A 17,738-nucleotide genomic window follows, 5' to 3' on the forward strand; every position below is an offset into this window, starting at 1 on the left:
AGTTTATTTCTTATTTTCAGGTTTCGACTAAATTTGAGGATAACTGAGTTGCTGAAGGTAAGGAGTTAGGCAGGATGTCACGCCCCGGGGCCGATTTTAAAAACCTTTTTAAAATTCATTACCATTTTGAAACAGAGTTGCGGAAGACATGCTAATTTTTTTTTTCTTTTCAACCTGACCCACGTGACGTACAGATCCGCCACAAATACAAAGTTCCTCTGTCCACTCGGAAGAATCTCCTTTGTATTTGCACAGCGTACCAACTATACAACAGGTTCTCAACCACAACCTATATTTACGAATCAACAACCAATTCATGATATGCATTTTCATACAACTAACGATCCTTAGAGATAATGCATGCCTCTAAGCACTCCTTAGGCGCTGGATGATGCAATGCACAATACAACAAACATCCTATATAAAAGTGCTCCCCACACGGAAGCTTTTCTTTTTAAACTCTAATTCATTCATTCATGAAAACCATTCGAAAACATTTTTAAAACTGTTTCTCACACAGAAACTCTATTTTGAAAATCAACTACCTCGAGGGGTAGAAAACCACGATGCGTAAATATGTATAAATACATAAATCCGAGAGCTAAATATCCATAAAACCAAAACCAGTGATCCACAAAATCTCTAATCATGCATAACGAAAATCACAAGCATTCAAACATCTAACTGAACCATTTATTATTAACAACTACTAAATGCGGGAAGAAATATAACCAGAGTGACGGTCGCTACTACTGACTAGCTAGATCGTCCTCCTATCGAGCCCAAATACTAACTCCTCGTCCATATAGCCTAGGAGGAATGGGGGGTGAGAAACCGCAACCATGGTTTCCCAGTGGGTATGACAGAGCCACAAAGGCAAGCCGTAATCACTGAAAACCAAAGGAGATAGAACAACAGATATGAATATGATATGACATAAGAGCAACTACAGTAGTAATAGAAACAGGATAATAACTGAGCAAGAACAAAACTACTACTGTAACCAAAAACTCAATTGATCGGATGCCTCAAAGGTGGATAGTCCAAACCAAACCCAATCTGATGCTGCTATATTGGTCCGCAGACCTCAAGCGTTGTCTGTCACAGAGCAGACACTGCCAACTTATTCATGCGTCACCGACGACCTATCCGAATACGTACACCCCTTGGTTGGTGGCTAAACCAACTTGGTGTCTAGAATATACAGTGCTGTGACTAAATCATGCTGATATGCTCAAAATGAAAATCGGCAAAAAGAGACCGATGCCTTGGCCGAAGCCAGGTGTAAGGGCGTACAACGCCGAACCACAATCAACTAGATCGAAACACACGACAAAGGAGTCGATGTGTTGCCTAGACCCAAGGTCCACAGATATACAGTATATATATGCAACCTGTTCTACATGTCTATCAACAACTAACAAAATGCAACCAACAAAGTATGATATACGAATGATAATCAAAGCAAAGACATGTAGAGACTACGATACTGATATGAAAGAACAGAGAAAAAGTGAAACGATCTCACCGACTACCAGCTCGAAGCACCTACCTGTCATAATCGCGTCAGAACACTGGGTAAGCACAAGTCAACCGGACCTACGAAAATCCAACGGGCCAGTCACCAACCTACTCACTAGAAGCACGAGACTCACAATCCCCCCACACAAGTCCCCTGATCGGTTTTCCCAAAACCGATCACCGTAACTCACCAGCAGTCCCGAAAACCATACTGGGACGCCGTCGGGACCTACTAAGTGTCCCGAAACTCACCGACTCGTATCACGAGTCACCTGTTGCCCCAAAACACTCCGATTTGGATGTTTTGGCAGCAAACACAAGATAACACCATTATACAATTATCGCCGAAAAATTGTACGAATCTGGGTTCCCAAAAGTATCTATTTCGACACCGGAACCCACCGTCGCTCACCCATCATCACCGAACCCACAAAATGATGATGGTGACCAGCCAACAAGGCTCAGCGATAATTTACAGGATAACCAAACCACGTCGGAAGAAATCTGAACCGAAACCGCGTTCTTTCGGTGAATTTCACCAAAAAACGCGCCGGAATCGACTTTTCGATTTTCGCGAAAACTATCAGATCATAGACAATCAGTCCGAAGGTAACCACACACACCAACGCACCGCCCACAGTAGCCACAAGGTGTACAAATGCATAAAAGTCCCTATGTTTACATAAAATCCATTATTTTATGTAAATCGGGCGACTTCTATGATCCGAGGACTTCTAAGATCCGCCGTGATACGTACTAACAGGTTTCGACGTGCCGGAGGCCGTGCTCACGGTCCTGAGTGCAACAGCTCACTGTGGGAAGCGCGGGAGCAACCCGAAGGTCCTGCGAACAACGCGCAGTCGGGGAAAATCGCGCCGAACAGGCCGATATGACATCCACTGATCCAAAATAAGGTGAGCGCTATGATCAGCACTGATCAACGATCACCGTGCTCACCTCCGAAGACATCAGAACAGCCTCGGATCGTCGGAACAATGCACGTAATCCAGAAACAGTAGCCAAAAAGGCTCGACAAGGTCGACACCGCCGAAACAGTGGAACGGGGCCTTTCCGACAGAAACCAAGGTGAGCACGATGATCAGCAATGAATCACGATCATTGTGCTCCCTTCCGTATTGATCGGGAGGCCTCGGGAAGCTCAGAACAATAAACCCACTCAACTAAGCCCTATTTCGAGCTTGGCCGGAGCAAGCTTGCTCCGGCCGGCTTCCGGCGGCACGATGTTACGCGCGGGTGCCAGGAATGGGTACGGGGGAGGTGAGGAGTATGGTGCTCACCTCGGTTGGCGGCAGAGAGCGACGGTGGCGACGGCGGAGCAAACCGAGCCCGCACCAGCTAAGGCTCGGGTTCCACGGGCAATGGCGGCCACGGCGGCGGCCGTGGAGCTCCGAGACGGCGGAGGAGGGTTTTCGGAGGCCGGAGGGATGCCTCGGGTGCGGCCCCGAGCGGCGGCGGCGCAGGGAAGGAGTCGCGAGCTNGGTGGCGGGGAGTTTCTGGATGCCGGAAGGATGACTCCGGTGCGGTCCCAAGCGGCGGCGGCGTAGGGAAGGAGTTGCGAGCTTGCCTCGGCCTGAGCGGGTCACGGGTTGGCCAAGGTGGCGGCGGCGGCTGCCCGTAGAGGCGGCGGCGACCGGCGGGGAAGGTCGCCGAGGCTCCGGGGACGGCGGCGGGAGAGGCCTCCGGCGGCTGCGGCGCGAGGGGAGGGAGCTGAGCTACCTCGGCCTAAGCTCGACCTAACTGTTTGCAGGCTGCAGGAGCAGCAGCGGCGGCTCTCTGGGCGGCTCACGGGCGGCGGCGGCAGCGGCCGACTGCCTGAGGTCGGCGAAGGGTGGAAGCGGCCGAGAAAGAAGGTTCAATCCTCTCCTAAGCTCGAGTCAGGTTGGTGGAGAGAAAGGTGGAAAACAAAGAGATGGAAAAGGGAGGAAAGCGACTGAGGGAGGCTGTGGCCGGCCGGAGCTCGGTCGGCGACGACCGGGAGGCGCGCGGCCAGGTCAGGGGAGACGAAGGAAAGTGGCTAGGGGTAGCTCGGGGTAGGGTTAGGGTTTCCAAGGTGAAACCCTAGAAGACCTTAAATACACATAGCTCCACTTTGCGAAAAAACCCATCAAAACTCAATATTTTATTTTGAGTCCCTCACATCGCGAGTAAAACAACGCGAAAGCACCTCCACATCCGGTTTCACGCGAAACGGTACATAAAATGTCGCAACTTTTGCAAAATTACCGTTTTGCCATCACCGACCTCTCCTCGAACAACGCGCAATATCCCCAAATCCGTCCGTCAGATTTGCAAACAGATCACACTAGTGCGATAAGCACGGCGGAGACAATAAAATCACGATTTTGGTTCACCTTGATCGGTCACGGATTCACGACGAAATCCATTCTCTCTCCAAAAGGCCAAAATGACGCACAATTACATAAGAAACATGTATTTTCAGATTTTCTCAAAATTCGTGCGTCAAACCCAAAATCCGTCAGTGCCATCAGTTCTAGAATAGCTGAGCCGGTCGAAACGAGCTATTAGACTGCTATGAACGGAGTCCAGTACGAGCCAGAAGCCAACTCTACGCATTGAGCTCTTCGGAAAACCAAGTTACTATTCACTTTAAGTGAAACTTGGAAATCGCGTAGAATCTCCGTTTTAACTCATTTTCACACGAAACTTGACGAGTGCTTTTGTAATTAAATTATACACAAAAACATCGTCGACTGAGAGTTTAGCTATACTGCCAAAATCTCTGTCCTTACACAGGATGGTCATTGATAGGCTACACCGCCACTATAGCTCTGAACTTGATGAAAAGGTGTTTGTGTATGATGTGGGAAAAAGGCTATTCACATTAGAGTCTCTCCCACAAAACAATTTTGAAAATTCAAAATTCATATTCAGGATTTAGAACTTAGAATCTACAATTCAGAATGCGAATTCATATAAAGTTAAACCAAAAAGAGTATAAAGTAGTCTCGGAGGAAAACCAAAAAAAAAAAAAGAGAAAAGCCTAAATAAATCTATGATGTTTGGGTTTTTTTTTGCTTTAAAAAATATAGCAGATCATAAATTGCGGGAGAAAATAAATCAAGGCTCATACGACATGTGTATTTAATTAGGAGTATGCACTCCTACGGGCCAAGAGGACAGCTTAAGCCAAATTTCTTTCATCTATCATTATTGCCACGGAAATCCATTAATAAAATTACTATTAATTACAAGGGTTATTTGCATACACGTCCCTGTAAACATAGTGAATTGCGAAAATATCCCTGCAAAACGGAAACTCCATAAGTTGTCCCTGCAAAAGTCCTAATTTGTGCAGATATATCCCTCTGGTTAACATCCGTTAGAGAACTATTTATTTTTTAACAGTTTTTTTGTGAAATGATCATTTTGCCCTCACAAATATATCCCTCCAAAATACCGTTCTTTCCCTTCTCTTTCTCTTCCTCTTTGGGCCGCCGGAGCGGACGACGGCGGCGGCGCGGGGTCGGGTTCGTCGACGACGAAGAAGAGGGAAGAGAAAGAATAAGAGGAAGAAGAAAATGGAAGAGGAAGAGGGAGAGGGAGAATTGATATATATTTAAGAAGTAATGAACCTCCTCGCCTCATCTCTTGAAGCAGAGCATTGAAGTGCTCTGAGTTCTTCCCCTTCTCTGCTGGCGGCGCGTTCTTCCCCTTCTCTGCCTGCGGCGCGTTCTTCCCCGTAATAAATCTGTTAAAACAATTACTATATCATTCCCATTACTAAATTGATTATGTTTTTTTATGTAATTCAGCTGTACAAAAATTTTTCATAAAATTTTTTATCATTTGATGGATCGAGAGAGAGAGAGAGAGAGAGAGAGAGAGAGAGAGAGATTAACCCTTTGAGGAGCCATCCATCGTTTTATTTCTCCGAGAGCAAAGTCAATGGACTTGATAAGAACACCCACCTAAAAAACCATGGGATTAATTAAAGATCCAAAGTTAAGTTAATTAAACATAAATAAAAGTATGCATATATGTATGTGTATGCTTCCGAAAGCACTTCAATACTCTGCCGGCAGAGAAGGGGAAGAGGAAGAGGGAGAGGAAGAAAAAAGGGGAAGTGGAAGAGAGAAGAGGAAGAGGAAGAGGGTTTGCCGCGGTAGCCGCCGCCGCCGCCGCCGCCGCCGCCGTCGCCCTCGCCCTCGCCGACGACGAAGAAGAGGGAAGAAGAATAGGAGGAAGAAGAAGAAGGATAGAACCGTAAATTCACGTTATAATTAACCATGATTAAGTATTTTAACCGTGGTTAACGAAAATTTTCTAACAATCCTTAACGGCAGGGACATATCTGCATAACTTTAGACTTTTGCAGGGACAACTTATAGAGTTTCCGTTTTGCAGAGATATTTCTGCAATTCACTATATTTGTAGGAATGTGTATGCAAATAACCCTAATTACAAATATATTTGGTTATTCTGAATCACATAAATTTTATTTTAAAAATCAATAAGCAAGAACCAAACTCAACAACGATATAAATTCTAATATAATGACCTACGAAAAAGAGGTAAGAGAAAAACAAGGGAAAAAAATTTAATAAGTAAAAAAAAAAAAAAAAAGAGGAAATGTAAGGCTCAGTCAAGTTGGTTCGACAACATTGTTTATAAGCACAGGATAGCAGCACCGATAGAGTATCGCGGGAGGAAATGTGGGCAACCATGAAGGATAAGAAACGCGCAACCACCAAAGCTAAGAACAGTCGGAAGTGGTTGCCTATAACCTGGCCGTCCAAACTTCAACCTGTTCGAAAAAAAAAAATTCTCACATTTTCCTCAAGTTATCATCGGCGCCTCAAAAAGGATCAGCAAATAGAAAGAAACACCAAGAAATTAAGGAACTTGTTCAGAAAAAGCAATCCCCACATTTGCCTCAACTTATCATCACCGCCTCAAAAAAGAGCCAGCAATTAGAAAGAAACACCAAGGAATGAAGGAAACCAAATATTATTAGTAAAATAATGATGTATCGAAGAAGTGGAGGCCATACAAAGTTACTCCATTTAATGGCAAACAAAAATAGAAATAGAAAACTCTAGTACAGCCAAGCACTGAATAGAAATAAAATGCTCCACGGTCATATTTGGCCACCAATTAAATATCAAGCGATCCAATCCCACAATCCACACCTCATGAAAAAAAGAATGTACAAAGAGAGCTGCTGGCAAATTCTGAATCGCCGGGAAGGCACCACATGTGCACACTTAAAATTATATAGTAGAATAGGAAAATTTAAAATCCTCATGTGCTTTTGATCATCATAGCCCTAAAGAAGAACAGAAAAATTGAGAAAAACAGCAAAACAAATGAAACCAAGTAATATTAGTAAAATTCAAGTCCTTTCTCTAATACATTACTAATCCTAGAACAGCATGTAAGGCTAGGAGGAAATTTGGATTTTAAAATGAGTTTTAGTTCATCTCATAGAGACAGCAAAATAAGAAAATGCAGAAATCTGAAAATGAAAATTGAACAAAAGTGTATATAAGCCTGCAAATTTTTTAGGTACTTATATCAAGAAAATGTGCATTTAAAAAGGAAAACAAATCTATAAATAATATACATGTTCAGAAGATTCGACTACACAAAAAAAAACCAATCCAGCTGAAAACAGGTTTTTTAACCTCCATAGGTACATGCTGAACCAAAGCAAGTAATGATTAGAGCTCCCAAATCCCCAACTAGGCTAAACTAATCAAAACCCCAGGAAAAAGATTAAGAGAGGTAAACAAATGAGGGAAACAAATCAAGAATTCATACAAAATACATACAAAACTCAATAAGATATGCAAAAAAAGAAACTGGTGCAGGAAATAAAATGAAACTCAACACTGCAGGAAAAAAATTCAAGGTCTTTTTATAATACATCGGTTACCAACCCTAGCACGACAAGTAAGATTGGGTAGAAAGTTGGATTAAAAAATGGGTCTTACTTTATCTCATAAAGACATAACAAAATAAGAAAATAGCAGAAACCTGAAGACGAACATCGCATAAAAGCATAGATAAACCTGCACCTTTTTGAGGTACTCACAAAAAAAAAATGCCAGGAAAAAGAAAACAAATTTATAAATCAGCAGCGATAATATATGCATTCGAAAGATTTTGATACAAAAAATAGAACCAATGCAGCTGCAAACAGTCCACAGGCTTCTCTTCCTCAGTTGAGCACCAAAATGAAATCAATTTTATGCCTACAACTCACAATTTAGGAAAAATAGATGAAACATTAAGAAAATACCATCAAATATAAATTTCACACTCTCTTCTCAATAAATAACTACACTTGCCTACCAATTATCGTAGGAAAATATCCATTCAAAAATCTGAATGTCCCCACTTATTCAATAATATTAACTCATCATTGTCTACCAAATTCATCTTAATTTCAATTTCCGAAACAAAGTGTCAACTTGAAAGCTCATTTGTCATGCATGGGTAAGGGGTTTTCCACCCCTTAACCCCACCAAACATGAGCTACAGGGCGTCCCATGATTTCCAGTTGAGTCGAACTTGGCCATCAATAAGCGCCCGATGTAATGCACTCAAAATTAATTCACACTCAAAATTCAGGCAAAAAACAAACGCAATTGATCAGACTATTCTGATCTCTTCCAACCAAATCAATCTTTGATTCAATAACCCATTATACATTGGGCAAAAGATGTTAAGATATAGTTCGCAGATTATACCTCCTACCAGATTGCAGCTTGCTAAAACATAATAATACAGTTAGTCAAAAACCTATATTAAATTTCAAGATATCGTGAGTTTAACCTTCTCGCACACGTTTGCCCATTATTTCAGTATTATTCCCAGTCATTTACCAATGTTACAACATAATATATATAGCAAATATAGGAAGTAAGGCAAAACGTGAACTGAACTATAAATATATTTTCTTTGAGACCCACAACCAAGCATTCAGTATTTCAAAGCCCAATTATTTTTGGCCTACACCTATGAAAGAGTTAAGTTCAAACTTACTTCCAAAGTAGACTATCATGCTAAAAATGTTCAGGTACTTGTGACATTTAAGAGCAGTCATAAGGGGGAGATTGCAACATCATAAGTAATTTGGTAGAAAAAGAGACCTCATAGAGATTGGCCCTTATATATCATGTTCTACTGAACATCAGAAGATTATAAGGAATAGCAATAGAACTAAAGGGAAGAGTTGAGAATAAGTAACCTGGAACTGAGGAATATGTAAAAGCATAAATATGATAAAAATATCACAATAATTCAAATAAATAAAAAAAAAAAAAAAAAAAAAAAAAAAAAGAACTAATAGTTTGGGATTAACATCTACCAATTATATCAGTATTATTCGTATCATTTAACGCAAAGTGTCAGACAAAATAATTATTTTGCTACAGACTTTCGCTATGAATTGAGCATTCATTAGATTTACTCTAAGCCCTCGACTAATGCGGCCCAAATATAACATTCACAGTCATCAATCGCAGCAACTAGTTGCCCGTAGACAGCCATCCGAAGTTTGCTCGTCTTAGTATTAGGAAAGAAGCACGGTCTCATTATAGCAGGTGGCAACCTTTTTGCCATCACATGGAAAGGTCATCACAGCAAACAAAAGAGAGAAGTGAGGGATGAGCGCTGAGCGTCGTCTTTGCCATAGATTGTAGTAATAATTATAAGGTATCAGGGAACCGAATATAGCGAAAACAAATATACTTTCCCTATCTTCCTAGCTCTAGATCATTTATTATTTATTTAAAATTTTATTTACAATGTTAACTTCATAGCATGAATATTGACATCAAACAAAGCATAACGTAAAATGAATTAGTACCCTATTTGTATTATTCTATCTTAGTATGTATATACCGCTCACTAAAAGTCAGACACCAATTATCACTGGAGAAAATCTTAAATGGAAGAAATAGCTTACACAGTAATTGCAAAGAAAAAAAAAAATACAATTATAGATCTATAATAAATATGTGCCGCTAAAAGAAAAATGTTGCAAAAATATCAAGCAGATCATGAGTCGAAGAGGAGGAAAAAGGCCCTTCTTATGGAACCTACGAGGACAATCGAAGGCCAATTGCATAGGTATTACCCTTCCTAACTATTCCTGTTCTTTCATCTATCATAATTGCTACCTCCATAAAAAATAACATTCAAGAAATTCATATAATTAAAGAAAAAGTATTAATCAAACATAAATCTAAATAAATTTTTGTGTATTGAAAGGAAAAGGAAAAAATATCCAGACAAGTATATTAGTCATAGTAGAAAAAATAAGTTATAGAATAGCAGTCAATAAAAAACCTGGAATGAAGTCTATTCCTTCTAATTCATTTTTGGCCTAAGAGCAAATGAGTTGAGTATGTAGACCAGCCTCGCCTCTTTTTTCTTTTACCCTCAGAGTCATCACTGCCGAAAAAAAAAGTATGGAAATAATGCAAAAAGCATGCAATCCCACACTATGCAGAATTGTTATGGAAGCTTCCGCTTGTTCCAAGGCAATATTTTCACACTTTTCTCAAGAAGAGGAAGAAAATGAACAGGAGCATAAAGAAATCAAGGAAATCAGGTAATATTGGGAAAATCACAATGCATTAAAGGACTGGGACAAAAGCGAAATGATAGCTAATCGATCAGTCGAAAGGCAACCAAGTAAAATGGTTCTAAACTCACAAATAAAACAAAAGCCACAAATAAAACAAAAGTTCTCTTCTAAAATTTAATGATTGAATATCTTAAGCAATCAAAATAACAAATAAAACAAAAGTTCTCTTCTAATCAAAATAAGCAAACTATTTGATAAGTTTTTTATACAAACTGTTCGATAACTACAATCGCATGAACCCAAGAATAATCAAAATAATTTAATGAAGAACATAGTAGATCGCAGGAAAAACTTATTACTAAATAACATACAAAAATTCAAAAAGCTAAGAGTTACCTATCAATAAAAACTTTAAGTACATAAAGGGCAATTACAAAGTAAGGAGAGATTCAAAATAATGTGAAAAGAAAATAAAGGAGTCCTGTACCTCCCAGATAAAATTTAGGGTATTTTGGCCATGGTTCTTATTAAAACTATTTTCAAGCTGTTTTATACCAAGTCGGTTTTATAGACGAAGGAACACCATGCCTAATCTTGAGATGATCTCGATATGATTTCCAAAATCATTTTGCAATGATCTCAATATGATTACACCTAAAATCTGCAATAAGAAAGTTGGATTGGCAATGCCTGTCATAAATACATAGTATTTGGAGCAGTGGATTACTGAGAATGACTAATGTGCAACCAGAACCATAGCCGAACACACATAGCTGCAGTCCCCCACAAATAAGTACATAACCAATAGCCACCATTGATAAGAACAATAGGAAGTGGTTGCCTATAAGTAGGCCATCCAAACTTCCACTTGTTCCAAGGCAACATTAAAGGAGCTGATAGAACTGTGGTGCAGGTTAGAAACAATAAACAGCAACACAAATTGCCATAATTGCATTACATTATAAAAAAAAATTGCCAAAGTTCTCAAGTATGCAAAGAAGGCCCAAAAAAATTGGATGGACCAGTTAGATTCCGGCAAAAACTTGTATGTATAGAAGAATCACCGGTTGACGAAAGCAAAGATTGGCATTTCTAAAAATGTTTGGGTTAATCAATGCAATTTAGAATTATGAATTCTGATTTCAAATTACTACCAGGCATTTCGGAATTCAGCTAGGCAATTCAGAGAAGGCATACAAAAGGAGTTTTATGTGATTTTCACACACCAGAATTTAGCTAGATAAATTAGAATTCAGCTAGGTAATTAAAAATTCAGCTAGGCAATTCAGAATTCCATGAGGAATAAGATAAATCAGAATTCAGGTAGGTAATTAAGAATTCAGCTAGGCAATTCAGAATTCCATGAAGAATATAGGGAAAATAAATATACCTTGTTCACAGTCTCCTAGCCATAAAACATTATTAGTTTGGCGCCGAGGCTGGCTTTGCTAGTAGCATTAACTGCTTGAGAACCCACATGCACACCGAAAGTATTCCAAGTACAAATAAGAGCAACCGGCTGCCTATAGAGCAAGCCGTCCAAAGTACACCCATCGCCCCATGACCACCCAAGAAGGTCGGGCCTTCCTTAATTACTGCAACCATTTGACATTCAAGAAGAAGGCTATCATAGCATGGGAATTCAGAATTCAACTAGGCAATTTGGAATTACACGAAGAATATAGGGAAAACAAAAATACTTTGCTCAGACTCCCCTAGGCATTAATTGCTAACTACATAAGAACTGACATGCACATCGACAGCATTCCGAATACAAATAAGAGCAACTGGTTGCCTAAAGAATAGGCCATCCAAAGTACACCCATCACCAACCAAGAAGGTCCACATCTCTCTCAATCATCGCAACCATCTGACATTCAAGGGGAAGGTCATCATAGCATAAGAATAGGAAAGCTAACTACATAAGAACCCACATGCACATCGACAGTATTCCGAATACAAATAAGAACAACTGGTTGCCTAAAGAATAGGCCATCCAAAGTACACCCGTCACCAACCAAGAAGGTCCGCATCTCTCTCAATCATCGCAACCATCTGACATTCAAGGGGAAGGTCATCATAGCATAAGAATAGGAGAGCTAACTACATAAGAACCCACATGCACATCGACAGTATTCCGAATACAAATAAGAGCAACTGGTTGCCTAAAGAATAGGCCATCCAAAGTACACCCATCACCAACCAAGAAGATCCGCATCTCTCTCAATCATCGCAACCATCTGACATTCAAGGGGAAGGTCATCGTAGCATAAGAATAGGAAAGCTAAATTCTGATTACATTCAAGAGCAACCGCTTCACATTCTTCATGGAATTCCGAATGGCCTGGCTGAATTCTGAACTACCTAGCTGAATTCTGAAATTGGAATTCAAAATTCTGAATTCTGAATTGCATGAAGATATTCGCTATATATAAAAGGTAGAATTAAGTGGATACTTCTCTTCCATGTTAAAAAAATCCCAGTAAGAATTTGATTCCAATGTTGACAGCCAAAACCAAGGCACATAATAAAAATTCTTAGAGGAAAATGGAACCAAAATTATTTAATTCTCAAATCCATACCTTCCCAGCACCAAGCTTCCACAATTTTAATCTTTCCAACACATAGTGAAAGAATCCGCAAACATCAAGCAATAGCATCTATATAATATAGTTAATTTGGTTAGCTTAAATGCATTTCAAAGGAAACTGATTTGTATGGAAAGCAGTCAAGAGCTGATAGAGGAGGCATCCACTTACTATGCAATCTTAGAAAAATGAGCTAATTGATACCATCGAAATTAATCAAAATCCCACAAAAAATCTTAAGAAAAAAAAAATTCAATGAGGATTTTTTTTTTTTACCAAACAGCTGAAGAATTCATACAAAACACATAAAAAACTCAATCTGATACCCGAAAATGAAATTGGCGCAGGAAATAAGATAAAACTTAACTGGTATCGAAAATAAATTCAAGTTCTTTCTACGGAAAAAAAAAATGTATAAATCAAAAGCCATAATATACATGTTTGGACGATTTGGGTACAAAAAAAGGAACCAATTCAGTTGAAAACAGATGTTTTTTTAACCTCTCAAACATTAACTAACAATCCAAATCATCACATGTTGAACCTAAGCAAGTAAAACATTAAGCAGCTATCTAAATCATTACTTGCTGAGCTTAAGTATAATGAGTAGAGCACCCAAACTCCCCACTGCAGTATAAAATGGATGCTTGCAAGAAAGATGAAAAGCTCTATATTAAATCAGCTTGTGAAAATCACACCAAATAGTATACATGAATGAGTATAATAAACAAAAAATAATGTGAAAAGAAAATCAACTAATACTCCACATAAAATAGCTACTGTCAAACACCTTTTGATGATAGAATATCCGAATTAGTAAAAGAAAGTATAGAAAGGATTGCGCTACTCTTAGGCTACTTTATAGAAAGGATTCAAAATAGCTATTTTAAAGTAGCGATTAAGTGAGTTACTTTACCAAATGCCTACTTTATAAAATAGCTCACTTAATCGCAACCTCATAGGTGTCAAAATGATCTTTTATGCCTATTCAGAAAGTATAGAGTAGCCATTTTATATTTCTATAAAATAGCTCACTTTCTTTTAATCTCACATGTTTTGATACATACCGACACGCGTGGACGGGGATGGATTTTGAGACCCTCTCCGCGCAATAGAGGAGCTGCTTCTTAGCCGCCGCCGATGGGATCGTACGGCATGTACCGTTTGGGTTCACTAACTCAAAAGTGAGAAGGCTCAGAGAGCATGGAAAGTGTTAGAACTACCTGACAGCCAAACATCAACATCCAAAATTTGTTTCTAGCAAGAGCAAAATCAGAGTAAAAAGGAAAATTTCCACTAAGGATTATTCCACTAATCAGTGATCCTACTATTCTACAATGAGCAAAATAACAAATCCAACATCAGAAGAATCGCCAAACAAATTTCGGCTGCAATCAACGAACAAAGCAACAACTCAACTCTTACAAAAGTAAAATAACAATCAAATTCAGAGATCGCAACATGTATAGGAATCCCCACAATTCAGCTGTTCCAAAAGTAAAACAGCAACGAAACCTCCCCAATCCGATTCACAGATCCAAATTTGCATCCAAATTTCAACTTGGGGAGGATTTAAACACACGCAGAGATCGCGATTGCGCGATTGTACCACAATTATCGCGCGATTTAGACCGAATAAAAAGGAGAGACGACAAAAAGGGATTAGATCTAAGCGTGTAATACCTCGAAGCTTCCGCAATCGATCGATCGATCCCTCTCCGATGCCCGCGGAGCGCCCTGCGATCGGCTCGGCATTTCGTCGAACAGGGCGCGAGGGCCAGGGAGAGGGCGCGGGGGCCTGTGAGCTCCGATCAATCGCGTGATGGGGAAGATCCTCGCAGATCGGAGAAAGATGAGAGGCAGGATCGGGGAGAGAGAGATCTGCAGGATCTACAGATCCACAGGGCGACAACCCTCCATGCCCTGCGGGATCTGCGATCGCAGGAACGGATGGGTAGTGGTGGGGAGATGGCATACTGCGACAACTCTCCGAGCCCTACGGGCTTTGCGGAACCACAGGGGATAGGAAGGGCGACAAAGGAAAGAGACGGGCAGAAGGGCGCGGGAATGCAGGATCTGCGATCGCAGGAACGGGTGGGTGGTGGTGGGGGGATGGCATACTGCGACAACTCTCCGAGCCCTGCAGGCTGTGCGGAACCACAGGGGACAGAAAGGGCGACAAAGGAAAGAGGCGGGCAGAGGGGCGCGGGAATCGCGGGTGAGAGAGGGTAGGGATCGAAGGCGCGCGAGAGGGAACGAAAGACACGGGACGGACGACATGTAAGCCCACGCCGTGCGCCCGCACGTACGGGGGGAGCGACAACTCTCCGCATCCTGCGGGATTTGCGAGGGTTGCGCGCGACCCGCGCCCGTGCCCGCCGCTGCCACCCACTACGCTCGCCCGCGCTGGGAAAAAAAAATAGTGGGGGCCACTGAAGCCCCCCGCCAAACGCGAGGATGCTTCGAAGGGGCACGAGAGGGAATGGTAGAGAGGGAGACGCTGAGGAGCCGACACGTCGGCCACAGTAAAACTCAGGATTCATTATATCTATAGATATGGTTACCAATAGGTAATCCCATCTTGTTCTACACATTGCATCTTAGTCCTAAAATAGGTATTTTAATTGCACACACTATAAACAATGAATAATGTCTGATAGTCAGATGCTCAAACAACCTTCCAAGATGGATTGCGTATAGATCTAAAAATGAATATAATTAAAGGTATGGCTTTTAGATCTCTTTTTTTTTGGATGCATAAGTAGAGACATACAAACCACAAAAATCAAACTCCTTTTATAGTTAGCTTGACCAATTCTGACACCATGCGATCTAAATATAAAAGAGGTCTAAAACAAACAACGAAAATCTCAAAACTTGACTTCACTGTTACCAACCCTCAAGTGAAAAGCTATTTGGACGTAAGTCAAGCAAGTTCAACAAAACATGGTGTTCACCAAACTTTCCTTCCAGCCAATATTTTTAGCAAACAAAAAAGTTCTAATGATCGAACTGACTTGAGTCTCCAAAGTAGTCGTTTATTTAAAAATTGCCTATGGTTGATTTGGGTCCCACACATTTCGTCATATAGAAAGCAAGGCTGTGCTTTGAGTTTGACCAATATGCAGACATAAAGAAACACACAATTATGAAAGAAAACAAGGATTTGAGGAAATGGGAGGCCTCACATTTAATCCACTGGTTGTGGAGCACCAATTACAGCAATTGCAAGTCACCTACAACATATCGCTTCTGGTACGGGTTTGCCAATTGCATAGAGGTGAAGCAAAGCCTAAAAATCTTAGAACTCAAAATCATAAAAATCCACAGAAAAAGAAATTATCGCCACAGAACAAAAACTGACTGTTTCTTTCCTTTCAAGATAATAAACCATATTTTGAGATAATTAATGATTCAATACGAAGAATGCTAAACTTTTAATCGGTGAAAAGAAAAACTAAAGGCCAATATACAAAGGCCCTAATACAAAGGCACATTATACAACAGACTAATCAAAACCTTCTGAGAGATTTTCGCCAAAAAGCTAATCCAATCATAAACATCATATAAATTAAAACAAACAGACATGAAGAAATAAAAAAACAGAGTTCTGCACTGCTATTTAAGTTCCTTCACGTTTTTTTTATCATCATTGCTCCATGATGGACCAGGACGGTAAAAAGGTAAGCAGTTGTACAAAAGCAAGCAAAGAATGATAAAAATGGCAAAGACAACCCTGCACTTGTACATAACAACGAAAGGACCGAAAGAAGCCAACCTAAGCTAAGACACGCGGCCAACATTCTGTGCTACAAAGAAACCACCAAGCTAAAGCTAATACCGATGCCTAAAGCACTCATTTGGCATTAAATCACAGAATACAAATACCTGAAATGAATAATATACAACAAAAAACAAGAAATGAGAAATATCTAAATTTTATTGATAAATAAATTATCTCTCACTGAACAACCATTTGAACAATGTCCGGAAACCACTCGACTGCTGAGACTAAAGAGTACACGATGAAAAGCGAAAACCAAGAATCCTGTAACAGAGCATAAGTGGTCATAGATCTCACCTCAAAAAGGAGGCTCTTTTTGGGTTATTTGCGGCCTTTCTACCGCAGCTTCTCCTTGACCGAGTACTTCTTGGCGGCCTCGCGAACCTGCTCGATGTAGCCCTCGATGGGCGGCGTGAGGGTGGCCATGAACCTGTTGGCCGGGAACGGCGTCAGGTCGGGCACCAGGGCGGCGGCCCGGAGGTGGTCGGGCAGGGCGGCAACGGCCGCCTTCTTGAGGCGGAGGAGGTTGGACTCGGCGGCCTGCCGCGCACGGTGGCGGCGCATGAGCACCCGGCTGTACTCCTTGGCGAGGCGGCGGCCGTCCTCGACGGTGAGCTCGTAGCTGGGGATGGCGTCGGCGTCGACGAGGCCGAGGGTGATGGGGTCGAGGCCCGGGGTGCCCATGAGGACGCGCTCCTCCTCGGAGGCGGCGGGGCTCTTCTTGGACCGGGCCTTGGCGAGGTCGAGCTCGCGCTGGCGCTCCTTGGAGATGAGGCCGAGCTTCTCGCGCTCGGCCTCGCGGCGGCGGTCTTTGGGGGAGAGGTGGCGGAGCGGGGTGGGGGCGGAGAGGCAGGAGGAGACCATCTGGTTGAGGCGCTCCACGGCGTCGCGGTGGGACCGGCCGCCGCGGGACGCCGCGGAGGAGTCGTCGCCGCCGCCGCCGCCCGAGGGCTTCTTCTTGGGGATGGAGGAGCGCTTCAGAGGCTGCCCCGACTTGAGCTTGCCCTTGCCCTTGGCGGTGCCGCTCACCGGCGCGCGCTGCTGGAGCTGGTGGTGCTGCGGCGGTGGAGCAGGAGCTAGGGTTAGGGTTCGGAGCGAGCAGAGGAGCCTCGAGGGGTTAGGGCTTCGCCGGATCATTGTCTCTTTATTAGGGTTACTCTCTCTCTCTCTCTCTCTCTCTCTCTCTCGTCTATCTATGGAAGAAATTGGGTTGGGTGAAAGGGGTTTAGGGTTAAACAGGGAGTGAGTGGGAAAGGAGAAGATGCGA

At 41.8% G+C, this 17,738-nt stretch overlaps 1 protein-coding gene across 1 annotated transcript; it reads right to left on the reverse strand.

Annotated features, from left to right (window-relative positions):
* LOC109725963 lies at positions 16,517-17,738 on the reverse strand. Its single transcript, XM_020255374.1, has one exon. The coding sequence runs from the start codon at positions 17,606-17,608 to the stop codon at positions 16,808-16,810; it is 801 nt and encodes a 266-aa protein (XP_020110963.1). The 5' UTR covers positions 17,609-17,738; the 3' UTR covers positions 16,517-16,807.

Source organism: Ananas comosus, linkage group 20, assembly GCF_001540865.1.
Source record: "Ananas comosus cultivar F153 linkage group 20, ASM154086v1, whole genome shotgun sequence".
Lineage (NCBI taxonomy): Eukaryota > Viridiplantae > Streptophyta > Magnoliopsida > Poales > Bromeliaceae > Ananas > Ananas comosus.